Source organism: Mycteria americana, chromosome 5, assembly GCF_035582795.1.
Source record: "Mycteria americana isolate JAX WOST 10 ecotype Jacksonville Zoo and Gardens chromosome 5, USCA_MyAme_1.0, whole genome shotgun sequence".
NCBI classification, from domain to species: Eukaryota; Metazoa; Chordata; class Aves; order Ciconiiformes; family Ciconiidae; genus Mycteria; species Mycteria americana.
This window is the reverse complement of record NC_134369.1, coordinates 71,014,371-71,029,704: the sequence shown is the minus strand read 5'-3', so window position 1 is coordinate 71,029,704 and position 15,334 is coordinate 71,014,371. Positions and strand designations below refer to the sequence as shown.

The 15,334-nt window shown below is 45.0% G+C and overlaps 1 protein-coding gene across 1 annotated transcript; it reads left to right on the top strand.

The window, feature by feature from the left end:
- The first annotated feature begins 1,188 nt into the window (after window positions 1-1,188).
- RTRAF (RNA transcription, translation and transport factor) lies at window positions 1,189-15,241 on the top strand. The gene is made up of 8 exons (XM_075503941.1): window positions 1,189-1,355; window positions 3,319-3,443; window positions 4,986-5,085; window positions 6,299-6,385; window positions 7,543-7,631; window positions 10,387-10,455; window positions 14,216-14,264; window positions 14,947-15,241. The coding sequence occupies exons 1-8, from the start codon at window positions 1,295-1,297 to the stop codon at window positions 15,099-15,101; spliced, it is 735 nt and encodes a 244-aa protein (XP_075360056.1). The 5' UTR covers window positions 1,189-1,294; the 3' UTR covers window positions 15,102-15,241.
- The last annotated feature ends 93 nt before the right edge of the window (window positions 15,242-15,334 follow it).

Here is a 15,334-nt window from a genome sequence, read left to right as displayed (position 1 = left end):
CCCAGTGCTCCCAGTGCAGCCCAGTGCTCCCCGGTACAGCTCAATGCTCCCCAGTGCTGCCCAGTACAGCCTAGTACTCCCAGTGCTGCCCAGTACAGCCCAGTGCAGCCCAGTGCTGCCCAGTACAGCTCAATGCTCCCCAGTGCTGCCCAGTACAGCCCAGTGCAGCCCAGTGCTGCCCAGTACAGCTCAATGCTCCCCAGTGCTGCCCAGTGCAGCCTAGTGCTCCCCAGTACAGCTCAATGCTCCCCAGTGCTGCCCAGTACAGCCCAGTACTCCCAGTGCTGCCCAGTACAGCCCAGTGCTCCCCAGTACAGCTCAGTTCTCCCAGTGCTCCCCAGTAGACCCCAGTGCTCCCAGTGCTGCCCAGTACAGCCCAATGCTCCCCAGTACAGCTTAATGCTCCTCAGTGCTCCCCAGTACAGCCCAGTGCTCCCAGTGCTGCCCAGTACTCTCCAGTACAGCCCAGTGCTCCCAGTGCAGCCCAGTGCTGCCCAGTACAGCCCAGTGCTGCCCAGTGCTCCCCAGTACAGCTCAATGCTCCCCAGTGCTGCCCAGTACAGCCCAGTGCTGCCCAGTACAGCTTAATGCTCCTCAGTGCTCCCCAGTACAGCCCAGTGCTCCCAGTGCTGCCCAGTACAGCCCAGTGCTCCCAGTGCAGCCCAGTGCTCCCAGTGCTCCCCAGTACAGCTCAATGCTCCCCAGTGCTGCCCAGTACAGCCCAGTACTCCCAGTGCTGCCCAGTACAGCCCAGTGCAGCCCAGTGCAGCCCAGTGCTCCCCAGTACAGCTCAATGCTCCCCAGTGCAGCCCAGTGCAGCCCAGTGCTCCCCAGTACAGCTCAATGCTCCCCAGTGCTCCCCAGTACAGCCCAGTGCAGCCCAGTGCTCCCCAGTACAGCTCAGTGCTCCCCAGTGCTGCCCAGTACAGCCCAGTGCTCCCAGTACAGCGCAGCGCACGCCCCACAGCTCCCCACCGCGGGCTGCACACCGGCCCCAGCCGGCCCCTGGCCCCGCCCCCTGCTCCAGGCCCCGCCCCTGCTCTAGGCCCCGCCCCTGTCGCTGTCCGCCCGCCGTCGTGTCAATAAAGCTGGATGAAGGGCAGCTTCCCTTCCCGGCAGTCCCCTCCGCCCTCTGATTGGTAGCGGAGGCTGCCGCTCGGCGTGCGCTGGCCAATGGGTGTGCAGAGCGCGGGGCAGAGGGTGTTCCTTCCCGTCCGGCCTGTCGGCTCGGCCTGAGCGGGACGAGCGGCTGGGCCCGGCCCTCAGCGCAGGCGCCGCCGGCGGCACCGGCACCATGTTCCGCCGCAAGCTCTCGGCCCTCGACTACCACAACCCGGCCGGCTTCAACTGCAGGGGTGAGGGGCTGCGGCGGGGCTCCGCGGGGCTGCTGCACGGCGGCTTCTCCCCCAGGCCTGCCGTCCCGCCGCTCTCCTCACGCACCGGCGGCCCCTCAGGGCCCCTCTCCGAGGCCGGGGCGGCTCACCCACCTTCCCGTTGCCATCCCCTCGCCTCAGCGCTTCGGAAACCTCCCGCCCTCCCCCCTGCGGTGTCTCCCGGGCGGGGGCGGGGGGGGGCGAGGAAGGGAGGTTAAGGGGTCTGCTGTGCTCCGAGTGTTAGCGCAGCTCTCTGGGCTCAACGTTTTAGCTGTGTTTGGGGAAAATCCCGACTTTCCACCGGGAAAAACGGGACCCCCAGGCATTGCAGCGGTTGTGTGCGGTTCGCTCGGTTTCGGTGGTTCTTTGAGTGTTGTCTAGGAGCAGAGTGAGAGCACAGGCACGATCCGGGGGCAGACAGTGTTCCTGCTGTTCTTGGCCGGCTCCGGTGAAGAGCCTTGGCTGATGAAGTGCGAGGGACAGGAGTCAGCGTGCCACAGAAAACACCCTCAGCTGCCGTGGGTAACCTGCCCTTAGCCCTGGCACCGGCCGTGTCCTGTACACGAAGCAAGGCAGAGACAGCGTGGTGAATAAGAGTAGTCTAGTGACGTGGCTAGATCGATTTTTCTCTTCATCGATACGTATCAATACTTCGATGTTTGATTTTTGCAACGCTTAACTTTTTTCTTGCTTGAAAGGGCCCTGTAACAAATGTGTTTATCCAGCGTGATCAATTATAAGCTTCAGGTCATCTGTTTAATAAGTTGTCTTTCCTTCAGTGCTTCTGGTAGCTTCTTTTTCAAGAGACGTTGTCTACTGGCATCTCGTTTTGTTGCGGGTCTTAAGTTCCTTATGACATTCCTTTTTTTTTCCCTTTAAGGTTCATTTTGTCAGTATAGGAGTCTTAACAGGTCCTACCGAAAGCTTTCCTTTGCATGTGTTGTGACCTTGGCTCTGTTTCTTCCAACACGTTTGGTAGAAGTAGGGCGCTTGTACCGCTTAGAAGACACTTTTAAGAAGCAAATGTATCATTCTTGTCCGTGACAGGGAAAATGGTGTGCTTACCCCACTCTGAGATGCAAGAGGATATTAAATTAATTAACTCGGGATATTAAAGCTCATCCAATGCCAAAATAAACACAGCTGGTTTTTGAGGGGCCGGTGCTACCCCCGAGTTGCGATCTGCTGTGTCCAGAAGTGAATTGTGCCACTGAAACGCAGGTGCAGGCTAATTGCTTCATCCGGTATGAATATCTTTGTTTGGACCACAGTCTTTGTATTGTGGAATTCCAGCTCCCAAATAGGAGATGTTGGGTCAACAACCAAGAAAAGTTGAGTCAACAGTGAAGGAAGGAAACGTCTTTGCGCAGTCACGAGTTGTGTGTGTTGCTCTTTGGAAGAGACGGGGGGGGTTACTGCTATGTGTAACATGTTTGTCCAGATAGCAGGGTTAGGAACTGAATTTCTCTGTCGTTGTTTCACCTTTCCTTCTTCACTTAATAAGTTATAACAGGGAAGTGGTTGAGTCGCCATCCCTGGAGGTATTTAAAAGCCGTTTGGATGAAGTGCTTAGGGACATGGTGTAGTGGTGGGCTTGGCAGTGTCAGGTTTACGGTTGGACTCGATGATCTTAAAGGTCTTTTCCAACCTATACGATTCTGTGATAACTGTATTCCTAATAAAAACAGTCTGTTGGTTGGTGCCTTTTAGTGTAGTCAAGTCAACCATAGGCAATTCTAAGTGACTTGAAAAACACTCGGTGTTGAGTTTTGGTCAGAGGTTGTCCTGGAATTCATGATTTTAGTGCTAGAGGTATCTTTCTTTATGGTAAAATATGAAAGCGCTCAGGGGCACCAGTATTTGTATGAGTTGGGTCACAACTTCAGGGCTTGTTTTTGCCCTTAAGGTCTTGGTTAATTCTTGCCTTGTTTACTTCTCCCGACAGATGAAACAGAATTCAGAAACTTTATTGTCTGGCTCGAAGACCAGAAAATCAGACATTACAAGATTGAAGACCGAGGGAATTTAAGAAACATACACAGTGATGACTGGCCCAAATCGTTTGAAAAGGTATTTTGTTGTTCCAAGAGCAATTGTAAATTATAAAGATGTCTTATGTAAATGGCGATTAATAGCTGCTGTAGTTGTTGAATGCAAATTACCCTGAATATTTGTCCTGTCTCTGAACTTTTACATTTCTAGGAATTTAAATGTATTGTTGAAGCCAAACTGTAGGACTTAAGATGGTAGAACTTTTTGTAGGCAATTTTCACTCAGCTGTGTTCTTGCAATAGGAGGCATCCATCCTAATCTTTCTTGCCTGATTTGATTCAGCTCTTGAAGTAGAAAGAAAATTGACTACAAATAAACAGCTTTTTCTGCATTAATGATTCTTATGTATCAAAAGGAAAACGGATTAGGCTGATGCGCTCGTAGGCTTTGCAAGCGTGCGGAAGAAAGCTACTGCAGCTCTTGCTATTTCAGATAGATGATTTTCCACTGCTAGCGCAAAGCATGGCAAGCAGCCCATCGTTTTGTGAGTGAGCTCCTGTGTGCTCATGAGCATTTTGAGTGTCCACAGGGCTGCGGAGCTTTCCCTCTTGGTTCCCGTTTCCTTTCTCTCAAAACAGCCCTGCGAGGAGCTGAAAATGCTGCCCTGTAATGCTCAGTACCCATTCATCTCGCTTTTTTTTCCCCCTGGAACCGCTGGCCTTGCTCACTGCCCAGGAGGATTGGAGTTGCAGTGCTTGTGTTTTGCAGGAGGGAGCCTAAAGCATTCTAATATCATATAGGTAAATGTATGTGATATTAGAATTAGTGGCAGCTGGTACTGTTGCGGTATCAGTGGTATCTTTCTTGGCTTGGCCAGACTGTCCTTCTATGCCTGCCAGGGGAGCCCTGCCTGCTGGTGCTCTGCAGCCCCTGGTGTCCTTTCCCCCTGTGCTGCTGCTGCCGGAGTGAGACTATGTGGCACTTCTCTCCCTCCAGCAAGGGGACACAGCAGAATGTCACTATGTCCTGGGCTTTGGGAGTCTTGGCAGCAGGCTGGGCTGGGTCCTGTGTTCTGGCTTCAGAAGAGCAGGGACGGTGTCCCAGCCACGTTTTGTCCTCTCTTGTTGTACACAGTCCCTAAGAAAGGGAAAGTTACTTCTTCTGCCCTTCAGAATCCTCTGGTATCAGTCTTGTGAAAGCCTTAGGTAACATCATTCCTCCTTCCTGCTTTAGATGGGAAGTTTTTGCTGTAATTTGTTCTCTGTCCTTCTCCTTTCCCTTGCCTCCACTTACTGTGTAAAATGAACAGGGAGCAAAGGGGTATTTTGGTTTCTGTGGTTGCAGTCTGACAATGAATAACATGAATGACATTCGTTAAAAAGCAGGTGCCATTACTATATGGCAGACTCGAGTTAGCGGTGGATTGGAGCACTCTAAAATGTCTCAGATGGATCAGATGCCACGGCAGGACGTTTCACAATGATGCTTCTTGTTAATAACTGTCTTGTAAGAACTGTGAGGTCTGTGGGAAAGTGACTGTTTACCAAACAGTTCTGTGCTCCTAGCTAATTCATACAGGTCAATAACATCTATTTGTTTTCTCCTCTTTCTACTCTGCAGTATATGAAAGATGTAAACTGTCCTTTCAAAATACAAGAACGACAAGAAACGGTGGACTGGCTTCTTGGCTTAGCTGTTAGGCTCGAGTATGGAGATAATGGTATGCGTGAATATATTTAATATTTCAAAATGGTAGGGAAATGTGTTTTTCTATTTAATAAGTATTTTGTCAACTTAAGACAATGTCAAAAGTATAGCTTATTTTATTAAAAAATATATATATAATTTCATCTGCTTGGTTTTGCACCATATTCAGATGTGAACTGTTTCTCTTCAGCTCCCATGGGACAGTGCAGTAGCATACTTGAATTTATTACTTTATTTCTGGATATAGCAAAACTCATTGTATATATTTATACCCTTCTCCCTGTGGGATTGCCTTTATGAGAACTCACTCTAAAGTGTATTAAATGCATTTTCTTCAGTACTACATTTATTCAAGTAAGATATTCTTAGACCCTTGTTTCACAGGGAGTAGATCCTGAACCCTTGGGAACTAGGGCAAGGTTATGAAAAAGTTAAGCTGAATATCAACAGTCAGCAGCAGTTTCACTTCCTTATAGTGAGAGTGCATATACAAATGTAATTACTGGCGGCAAACAATAATAGCCAAAGTACTGTTTTCCATTCCCTTTAATTCCTGCAGGGCTGAGCTCTGCCCAAGACAAGGATGGGATATAAATACTTGCAGTCTGTAGAGATGGTTCTCAGTCCCTCGTGCTGGAGACAGTGAGCTGCCTGTGACTCAGGGGTACATGAAGGTGGCGGAGCCAGGAGGTCCCATCCTCAAAAGGCTTGAAAAATCCCTGTGTGCATTGCAGATGAATGCTGCAGCAAAGCCTTCACTGGAAAAGTTGTACTCGCTGATCAGAACCAACCTCAATCTGTAGTTCTTGAGCCCTGCCTATGCTGCTGATTGAGGCAAAGGGCCAATGCTAGTTGAATTGATGGATTTTTAAAAGTGCTAGAACTGTAAGGTGCAGCTTGTTCAGCCTTCTGGGATGAAGACTGCAGGAAGAGCCTTAACCAAGAGCATAATGCCTTACGTAAGCGTGGAGCATGCTCTGCTGCTCTTGGATAGCACATAAGCTCTCTGCAGATGGGAGCTGTTAGGGTAGCTCACCAGAATGGCGGCCTTTGGGGACCTTAGTAGGGAGCTCCAGCACATCAGCGTATAAGCCCAGAAGGCTCTCGGGCAATTCCCACACCCCGAAAGTACAGCTATAGCAAACTACGGCTCGGCGCTAAACTTTTAACTAGTTCTTCTTGTCATTAGCTCTAATGGTGTTCATGTTTACTTCTTAATTTAACAGCTGATAAGTATAAGGATTCTACTCCTGATGGTGCTAAAAATACTGACAATACAGCAAAAAATGCAGAGCCGCTGATTAACTTGGATGGTAAGTGTGCAGCAACCTACTGTACGGATGCATCATAAGTGAATGTGTTCCGTGACCTGTGTGGTGTTCTTCAGATTTTAAGTTGTTATAATACTGTGATACATACAACTTTTTAAAGCCCCATTTAAAGCTTTAGGGATGCAGGGTTTATATATTCTTTTACTGCTGGCTCAAACTGCTTCTCTGTGAACGATGTTTTGAGTGACTTTCTGAGTTGCTTGCACTTGTCTCTATTCCTACTAAAGGAAGGAGGAGCTGCTGCATGTGAATCCCAGGTATCTCGATGTGCACTCATGCAGAGCTTTTCCTGTTGGGGAAAAAGGGGAAGGGCAGAGGGGAGAATCTTTCCCAGCAGAACAAGGTGCCCAGATAATTGATCAGATATGAGTAAGTTGGGAGGGCTCTTATCAGGCAGTGAGGAAGCAGCTGAAGGGTATTTACCTTAAGAGCTTTGCAGAGAGCTCTATAAAACATGAGTACTTACTGTGGGTTAGGGTGAAAAAGCAAGATACCTTTTGACTATAGACTCTAAGAAACCTTTAAGAAAAAAAAAAAGCTAAGGAAACATGATGGCAGACTGATTACTTCAATACTGTCATGTATTGCATGTTGGTTTGGTCTTCCCCAGCTGTACCTCTCATAATCATTTCAATTTTTTTTTTTTTTACTGCTAGGCACATTCACAATAAAAGGAAGTGGTGGAAAATAGCTACTAAAATTAGCCCTAAATCCCCCAAGTCTTCTCCCATTGCTCCTTCTACAAAAAGACAGCTAGGAATTGGTCCTGTCCTCACCCAGCAGGCACAGCTCTGCTCTGCAGAGATAGAAAGATTTATAAAAGAGAATAATTTCGTTTGTCTGATTGGCTCATTTTTAAAGGCTCAACACAAGTTTCCCGTGCGGTAGGACATATGCAATGCGTTTGGCATTGCAAACTAAGCTGTTTGTGCTTGGATGGTGTTCTGCAACCTGGTTACGAAGCCTAATGCACACTTTGACTGCTTTGTAGCCAGACTAAGTGGTTGCTTGCTGCTGTGTATCCATGGCCATGCCCACACCTGAGAGCGATCCGATACCGTGGAGTCAGGAAGCCAATTCTGTCTTTTGGAGCCAGTTAAACTAGCATATATTTTTAATGATGATGCTTATTTTTACAGTGAATAATCCTGATTTCAAGGCTGGAGTGATGGCTTTAGCTAATCTGCTTCAGATTCAGCGACATGATGATTACTTGGTAATGCTTAAGGTGAGTTTCACAGTTTTCAGATCTCCTTTCTTCCTTCTTTTCCCCAGTGGCTGGTAGGTGTATAATAGCTTGTGGTGCACATTTACTGATAACTGCGACTTTTTAGGCACAACTAGAAAGTAAAACTCATCCTGTGTGTGCCTTTTAAAGCAGATAAGAACACAGAATTTAAACCAGCGAAATTAATGCAGGGATAATTATCTTGGTAAACAGCTCAGTTGTAGCTGAGTTCCTGGAATTCCAACACTGAGAACTGTTATTCAGAATTTTAAGTGCTCTAGGCTAGCTGAAGTACTGCTTTATGTGTTTTTAATGAACCTCAGAAATATTGAGGAATACACTCAAAGGAGAGGATTGTATTCTAGTGCTAGAAATTAAAAGAGAAACTTGAAAAAGAGAGGCTAAGTGATGCAAAGGATGTTTTAAAACAAACAACCTAGGGAGGAACCCCAGTTAAAAGCTACCTCCTCCTGACTTTTGGTCCTATGAACTGTTTACTCCTTGTCATTACTGAAGTCAGTTTAGTCTTGACAACTAATCATGGCTTCTAAATGCAGTAAACAAGCTAATTAATTTTCTAAAGCATCTTTTTTTATGACTTTGAGAAATTTTGTGACTTAGAGATGAACTCTAGTTATCTGTAAATTTTGGGTTGAACCTGTACTGTATTCTTTAGGTACTGTATTTAACTGAGACTGTAACAATCCTGAGTTCCTACTTGATCGTGTCATAACATGGAAATAAGCTTAGTTTTGTTTGGCACCAAAATAAACTAATTTCACTGAAAAAAAAAAAAAATAAGGTCCATTCATTACAGTAGCTGGGATATTTGCTAAACTTATTTTGGAGAAACTAAATGCCGTGGGTATTTAAGTTTATATAGTGTGCGTTACTCTGTAATGGGTATATGTGAACAGTATTATCATGTTTGCCTGCTTTCCTAAGGAATTAACGGCTTGCAGTTATCCCATCAACCATTTTCTCCTCTCCAGTGTGGTATCCTTCCTGGCCTCCCCAAAATAGCCTTTGAACCCTTCACCAATCTTTAGAGTGGTGGAGATCTCATATATCAAACCCCTACCAAAAAAAACCCCCCAAACCCTACAAAAAACAGTGAAAAGGGATATCGAATAGAGAGAGAAGAGACCCTGTGAATGGTGATGTTGAGGATCCACAGCCTGAGCTCAGCCCTTATTAGACAGAGTTCCTTCAAGTTGTCTTATAGGATTGTCTCAAGGCTAGCAAATTTTATGTGGGTTCACCTAATTTGGTACTAGCAACTCAAAAAGAATGCAGAATGTGTTTTCTGCATAAATGTATTTACATTTCTGTCGCTATTTCCACATTTCTTATCTCGCTCTTTTTCGGACAGAAGTGGTTGGACAAAACCACCAGGCTGAATTTTCTTGCTTTTAATTACAGTGAGAACAGATTCCTGCAATGGCAATTCATGTTACATGAACAGCAATGCTAGTTTTCAAGGTTTCATGGTATTAGAATGCGTCAGTGAAACTCTTAATCCTGTGCCACAATGAGCAGGTTTGCAGCGCACGTGCAGAGAAGTTACGATCCCTAATTCAAGCTTGGACACTCTGGAATGGATGCTTAGGGAAGGCCAAAGGGTGCAAGCGTGCCACAGACATCTGGCCAGACCTTGGCCAGAGTGAGCAGAGAGATACTTGGAGTCCCATTTTATTAATTTGAATCTGGCAAGTCGATCAGAAGGCATCTATGTAACACAGTTGGATATCCTTTTTTCTAATGCAAAAGGCACTCAGAATTCTCTAGTACAAGGTCTGGCTTCACTGCTGGAATTTAAAGTTAAACTCCTCATCAAATCGCTCTCTTGTCCAGGCTACTCCCTTCAGTTAGAAAGATTTTTAGAAAGTACTCAGTGGCAACTTTCTAGTATGATCTCAACTTTAATCATGACCAAAACCGGGAGAAATCTTGGGGGAGAAACATGAAGCAGTAAGACTGCTTCTGTCACATTTGGCTACTCATCAGGGAAAGTCTGAGGAATGTGTTTGACAGACCCAGTTCTTTCTGGTGGAAGTGTGCCTGCACAGTATTCCTTCAGTTATTTTTAGAGGCATTTACAGCTGTAGGTATCAGTAACTGATAGCTCCGATACGATTTTGTGCTATGTACTGGAGCCAGTAAAAACAGATGAGCAGCAGGATTGTTAAAATGAAGGCTGTTCTTGTTCCTGTGTCTAAAAGTAATTCCTTTCTGCACTCAGTCTTTTTAAAACCTGGGTGGGTAGCCTTGCTTCAGGTTTCTCTGCATGCGGAAGATGGTTCAGTACCTACTAAAAGATGCCGACAGCAGGAATTCCTGAAGAAGCTGTATTGCTGCAGCATTAAAGGTGTGCCATCTCAGAAACATAAAAATGGTGCTGCTGCTTTGGGATTGCAATCGGCTCGTTCTGGGAATCGCAAGCTTTCTTGACTGTTCCTGGTACTTTGCAGTTTCTGGCCCAGTAATGGCTGAAATTAAGTGTAAAGTCCTTGCCTCTTCTAGTTAAGCTGCCTTCCCACAGCCCAAGAGACTACACCTGTGTAAGACACTGCTTGCAAAGAATAGTGCCATTTGGAAAGGTTTAAGGTCTGAAAGAGTTTTCCAAAACGTCTTTCACAAAACAGAGGGTTTGAGGTTATGCTAGGTTATAATGTTGGCTCCTTTTCCCTTGGAATTGCTGAGAAATGCATCAAGACATAAATTAATTACTCTTGCCTTTAAATGTTTCTCCTAGGCAATTCGCATTTTGGTTCAAGAGCGCTTGACACAGGAGGCGATAGCGAAGGCCAGTCAGTCCAAGGAGGTTTGTATATACACTGCATAAGTCTAGCGTTAATTATTCCATATCGAGTAAAGAAGTGTAGGCATAAATATCTGCCATCTCAGTCAAAACCGGTGCTGTGGAAATACTTCACTTAGGAGGGTGGTGGAAACTTGCTTTATCTTCACCATGCTGAGTCTAAAAGACCCAGAGGATTATGGAGTGTATACAAAGCTCTTTTTGTTTTGGTTGAATACAAATATGATATGTCATATATGATAAACCTGTATGATATATCACGTAAATAGCTGTTCTCCTATCTTCGTATTTGCTAGAGGATTACGCTTACTGTTCAGTGCAGCAGGCCTACAGTATGAGAAGAAAAGTGTGACCTGCCTTTTCCTTGGAATCGGCAGCGTTGGCTGCGTAAACAGGTTGAAACATTCCTTGTATGGAGTGTTTTGCTTTGTATGTACACCTTTTATGTGTTTAAGGAATGGGATGTTGGACATCCAACTCCTCCCTCGCCCCTTTCCCCAAAAAGAGAAATGGTGAAGGAAACATCTGCACTTAAACCTCAGATTTTGCAGAATTATTTCCTAACCACAAGCTGTCTGTTTGTAAGATGTTCCAGGGGATGACTGTGGTTTTTCAGATTGTCGTTTCTTAAACATCCCAGTTCTCCAGCTCTGCTCTCCGGCATTTGGCTCAGCAGCTGCTGGCATTGGGTCTTGGGCGCAGCCAGGGAAGGCAGCCTCTCTTGCCCTGCAGGTGTATGTTTAGAAGCGTCCCTGCTAAAGCGACTGGATCTGGTCAAAGAGCGCAAGTCCCTTCATCTTTTCTGGCAGCTGCTCAGAACAGTCCGTGCTTTATTTATTATCACAACACTGCTTATGCTGTTTACTAAGTGGCAATCGCAGGTGCTCGGCGTTGCAGTGTGGTAATTGCCAAAAGCATTGGAAGAGTAAATCAAAGCTTTGGTCTTGTTATATCCATAAAACTGTCTTTTAAACCTGCTCTTTTAGAGCAGGAAAATACGAAAGCAGCTGAGACTGCTGTATTCATTTTAGGTTCTATAACTAATGTTAATAAAAAGCTGCTTTTAGTTGTTGTTGACATAGCTGCGCAGCGGACATGCAGGGATCAAAATGGGATTTTCTGTGTGTTTGGCAGAACTAGCTTCTTGGAGGAACAGTGAATTTTTTTAATGACAAAGAATTGTTTATATTCGATAGGTCTTTAAAGCGTGGTCAGGTCTTAGGTTGAAATGTCATTGTGTTGCTGAACGTGATACATGTCACTGGGAGCGTATTCTCATCAGGAATGCTAAATTTCAAATGAGGTGGAGAAAAGGCAGGGGGTTGGAGGCAGGAAAACAGCTTTATCTGTGCCAGCAGCGATCATCAACATCGTAATGTACCAGATGAATGAAGAAAATATCTTAAAAGCAGAGGGGATGGCTGGGTTGTGGGATAGGAGGAGAGGAAAAATAAACCTCTGCTTCTGATTTTGGCTGGCTTGTTAATGGCCAAAACACTAGGCAGTGACACGTTGTATATTAAGCCCTGTCCCTGGAAACAGGTTATAAATGTCTGACTGCTGCACGGCAGACGACTTAATATACAAAATGTCATGAGTTGCATTCTTGGCAATATCAAGATAGAGTGGAGAAAAGATAAAATAGATACATATCCTTCAGTCAGAGAACATTTCTGTAGGAGGCCTATGCCGAGGACGCTTATACTGCTGCGCTTGCGGTTTAAATGTATCAAATAAAATGAGATTTATCTTGTTGGGATGTCAAGGTATGGTTTTCAAGGTAAGACGTGACGCTATTTTTTTTTTTTTTAGATTATATTTTGAATGCCTGGCAATTCACCATACTGGGTATCTAGACAGGATTCAGATTTATACTGACAGACTCGTAGGCTGTCCCTTCTGGGCTGTCCTTGCCTGATGAGTGCATCCTAGGTAGGATGAAGTACGACAAATGCCCTTCAGGATCACTTTAAGGATGCTCCCAAAGGCTATACCTGGGGCATACTTGAAAGCACAACAAAGCGGGTACATTTTGCCCCTACTCTGAAATCTGGAAGCTTCTTTTTTCCTCGCACTCCCAGGGAATCTATTTTTACTGTTGACGCTTCCAGTTACAGGGGAGATGGCTGCAGTGGTCAAGCCTGTTGCAAGTGTTTTGTGCAGTATTTTTAAATGAAATTTTTGGGGAACGAGGCTGTGAAATGAAGTAGTTTGTGTAGTTACGGCTTTAAAGGTGCTCTTCATTTCTCTCCCTGTTTGAAGCTGCTGTGCAAATGAGCACATCCTTGTTGTAGTTGTAGCAGCAGTGGGTGCCTGTACAGCCCAGCGCCTGCTACGAGACCACTGCTGTGGGGCTTGGGAAAGGCCAGTCTACTGCTCTGTCAAAGACAGCTTCCATCAGCCGAAAAGGAGCTGACAGACGGGGGGTGGTGGGAGGAAGGCAGGGTAAGTAGTGCTACGCTACCAGGGTGTCTCAAAAGACCCCCTCTGAAGGTGCCGCTGTGGTCGCTCGGCGTTGGAGGTGCCTGGAGTGGCCCTGGGGAGTTCGTCCACAAAGAACTGACCCAACCAATGTTCTGCTGCTCATGTGGCTCTGAGAACGTACTGGAGTGGCAATGAGGTCTTTGCAGCCTTAAGTATAAACCTGATTTCTTAGAAAGTAGATGTATGAAGTCTGGTATCACTAGAGTCTCTCTGAAGTGGCATTCTTAACAACAAGCTGTTTAAATTTTAACAATGCAGATGTATTTTTAAGATTGCAGTTGAACATCCATTTTACTGTGAAGGCCATGGAAAAGAACCACTTCTTAAAATGGGGTATTAGAGTTAGTTTCAGTCAGCATTTTATATTTAGTTTGTGTTGTTTTGATCAACTCAGAATTTTTTCTGCATGCATATAAAAGCCTTTAAAAGAAATCCTCACCGTTGAGAAGGTTTACAACCCCATCATTGTAGAAACTAATGGTACTGAACTTGCATGTTTTTGTTGTGCAAGGCGAATGTTGAAAAAAGTTACAGAGGTAGTAAAAGCAAATTCTAAGATTTGCACTGTTTAAATCTAATTTTACGTGCACGTTGAAACATGGTGATTGATTGTTTAGCATGACCACTCCTCCACAGCTGGAGAGGGTAAAGGAAAGAGAGCAAAGCTTATAAATGACCACTAATAAAACTTTTCCTTGTACTGTCTTACTAGAGCAAGCGGTTAGAAAATTGAATGCTTAGCTTTATTCCTAAGCTTAACACTTGAGAAAACGCTTCTGGGGATGTCGATGGAGGTTGCAAGTTCAGTGCTTGAGAAACTCATTTGATTACAGAGAATTTTTACAACTCTTTCAAATCAGCCAGCGCTTTGAAAACCGGCAGCTGTTTAAAGGCAATAATTTTTAAGAAAGCCTAGGTTGTGCATGCTTTTTGTTTGTCTGGGTAGCGATGTTGCTGGGCTGGGTGTTCTCTCGCAGTACTGTTAGCCTTTTAAGGATTGAATGTGGGCAGTGCGTATCCAATGGGGTTTGCTTGACAAGTAGGGGGATTATTAAGCATGAAGGTTTTTCTTTATTAATACTCTGAGTCTGATGTTTCAGGGCACAAAGGCACTCGTGTGTAATCAAGCGTGATGACTTTTCGGAGTTGTCACACATGTCTATATAAGCAAAACTCAAGTGTCTCCTCTGGAGCTATCTGCTGTAGTACTTGATTTTATTTTCCAAACATGCAAAATGACATTTCTAATTATATTGGAACATGTTTCTTCTTTTCAAAGGGTTTGCCTGTTGCTTTAGAAAAGCACATTCTTGGTTTTGACACAGGAGGTAAGCAGCCCTTTTAATGTTACTTCTAAATAGGGATGTTTGCCTTTGACAAAGTATATTACTGTCGAATACGTAGCTAATGCGTACATTGTTATTTATGAGCACTCCTGAGCATTTTGTTGTGGAACAGAAAAGCATAAATCTTAGCTGTGGAGTATGTTGTTTCAGAGTAATGTTTAAATAACGGCTTTGAATGGCAGCCACGTTTGCAAGCGGAAGGAATGCTGCATCTCGCTACTGTTGTCTTGTAAAGCTTGCTTCTACCAGCAGAGGACCTGTGCTTCTTCCATCTGTTTTAGCTGCATAATTTACCTAAAATCTAATTGGAGGCAGCGCAAGTTGCCATGACCTGATAGCTTATTTTGTAAGCAATAGCCAGATGACCTGGGACTCCAGTCATCTGGCTTCACTCTTGCCCCACGTCCACCTAAATTACTACTCAGAATGCTTCCTACTGACCCGCCTTGGCTGCAGGTTACTGCCAGGGCTGCAGGAAGCCGAGCGAGGTTTTGCAGAGCACCCTGTCCCTCTCTAGCAGCAGGGAAAGTTGTTCCCTATTTCAAGTATGAAAACCACAAGCATGAATGATGCTCAGAGCATTGACTTAGATTAAAGCTTTTCTTAAGACCTTCATGTCAGATGAAAATGCTTGATACGACTTCTCTTTCTGCATCTCGCCCAGATGCTGTTCTCAATGAAGCTGCCCAAATTCTCCGACTGCTGCATATAGAGGAGCTCCGAGAGCTGCAAACAAAAATTAACGAAGCCATTGTAGCAGTTCAGGCCATTATTGCTGATCCCAAGACGGACCACAGACTGGGGAAAGTCGGGAGATGAACAGATAAAAGCTTTTAGTCTCTTGCCTACTTAGTACAATTAGGAACCATGTACGACTCTGTACAACTCTGGCATGCAGTTTGAAATGGTATTATTTTACTGTTTTGAAAGAAAACAGGAAATTGAATTCTGACTTCTAATGAATGATCATTTTTCTTTAAATAAATGAAGTTGGGGAAAGTAGACAAATTGTTCTGATTTAGCTCTGAGTTGGCAAAAAGGACTTTTTCATT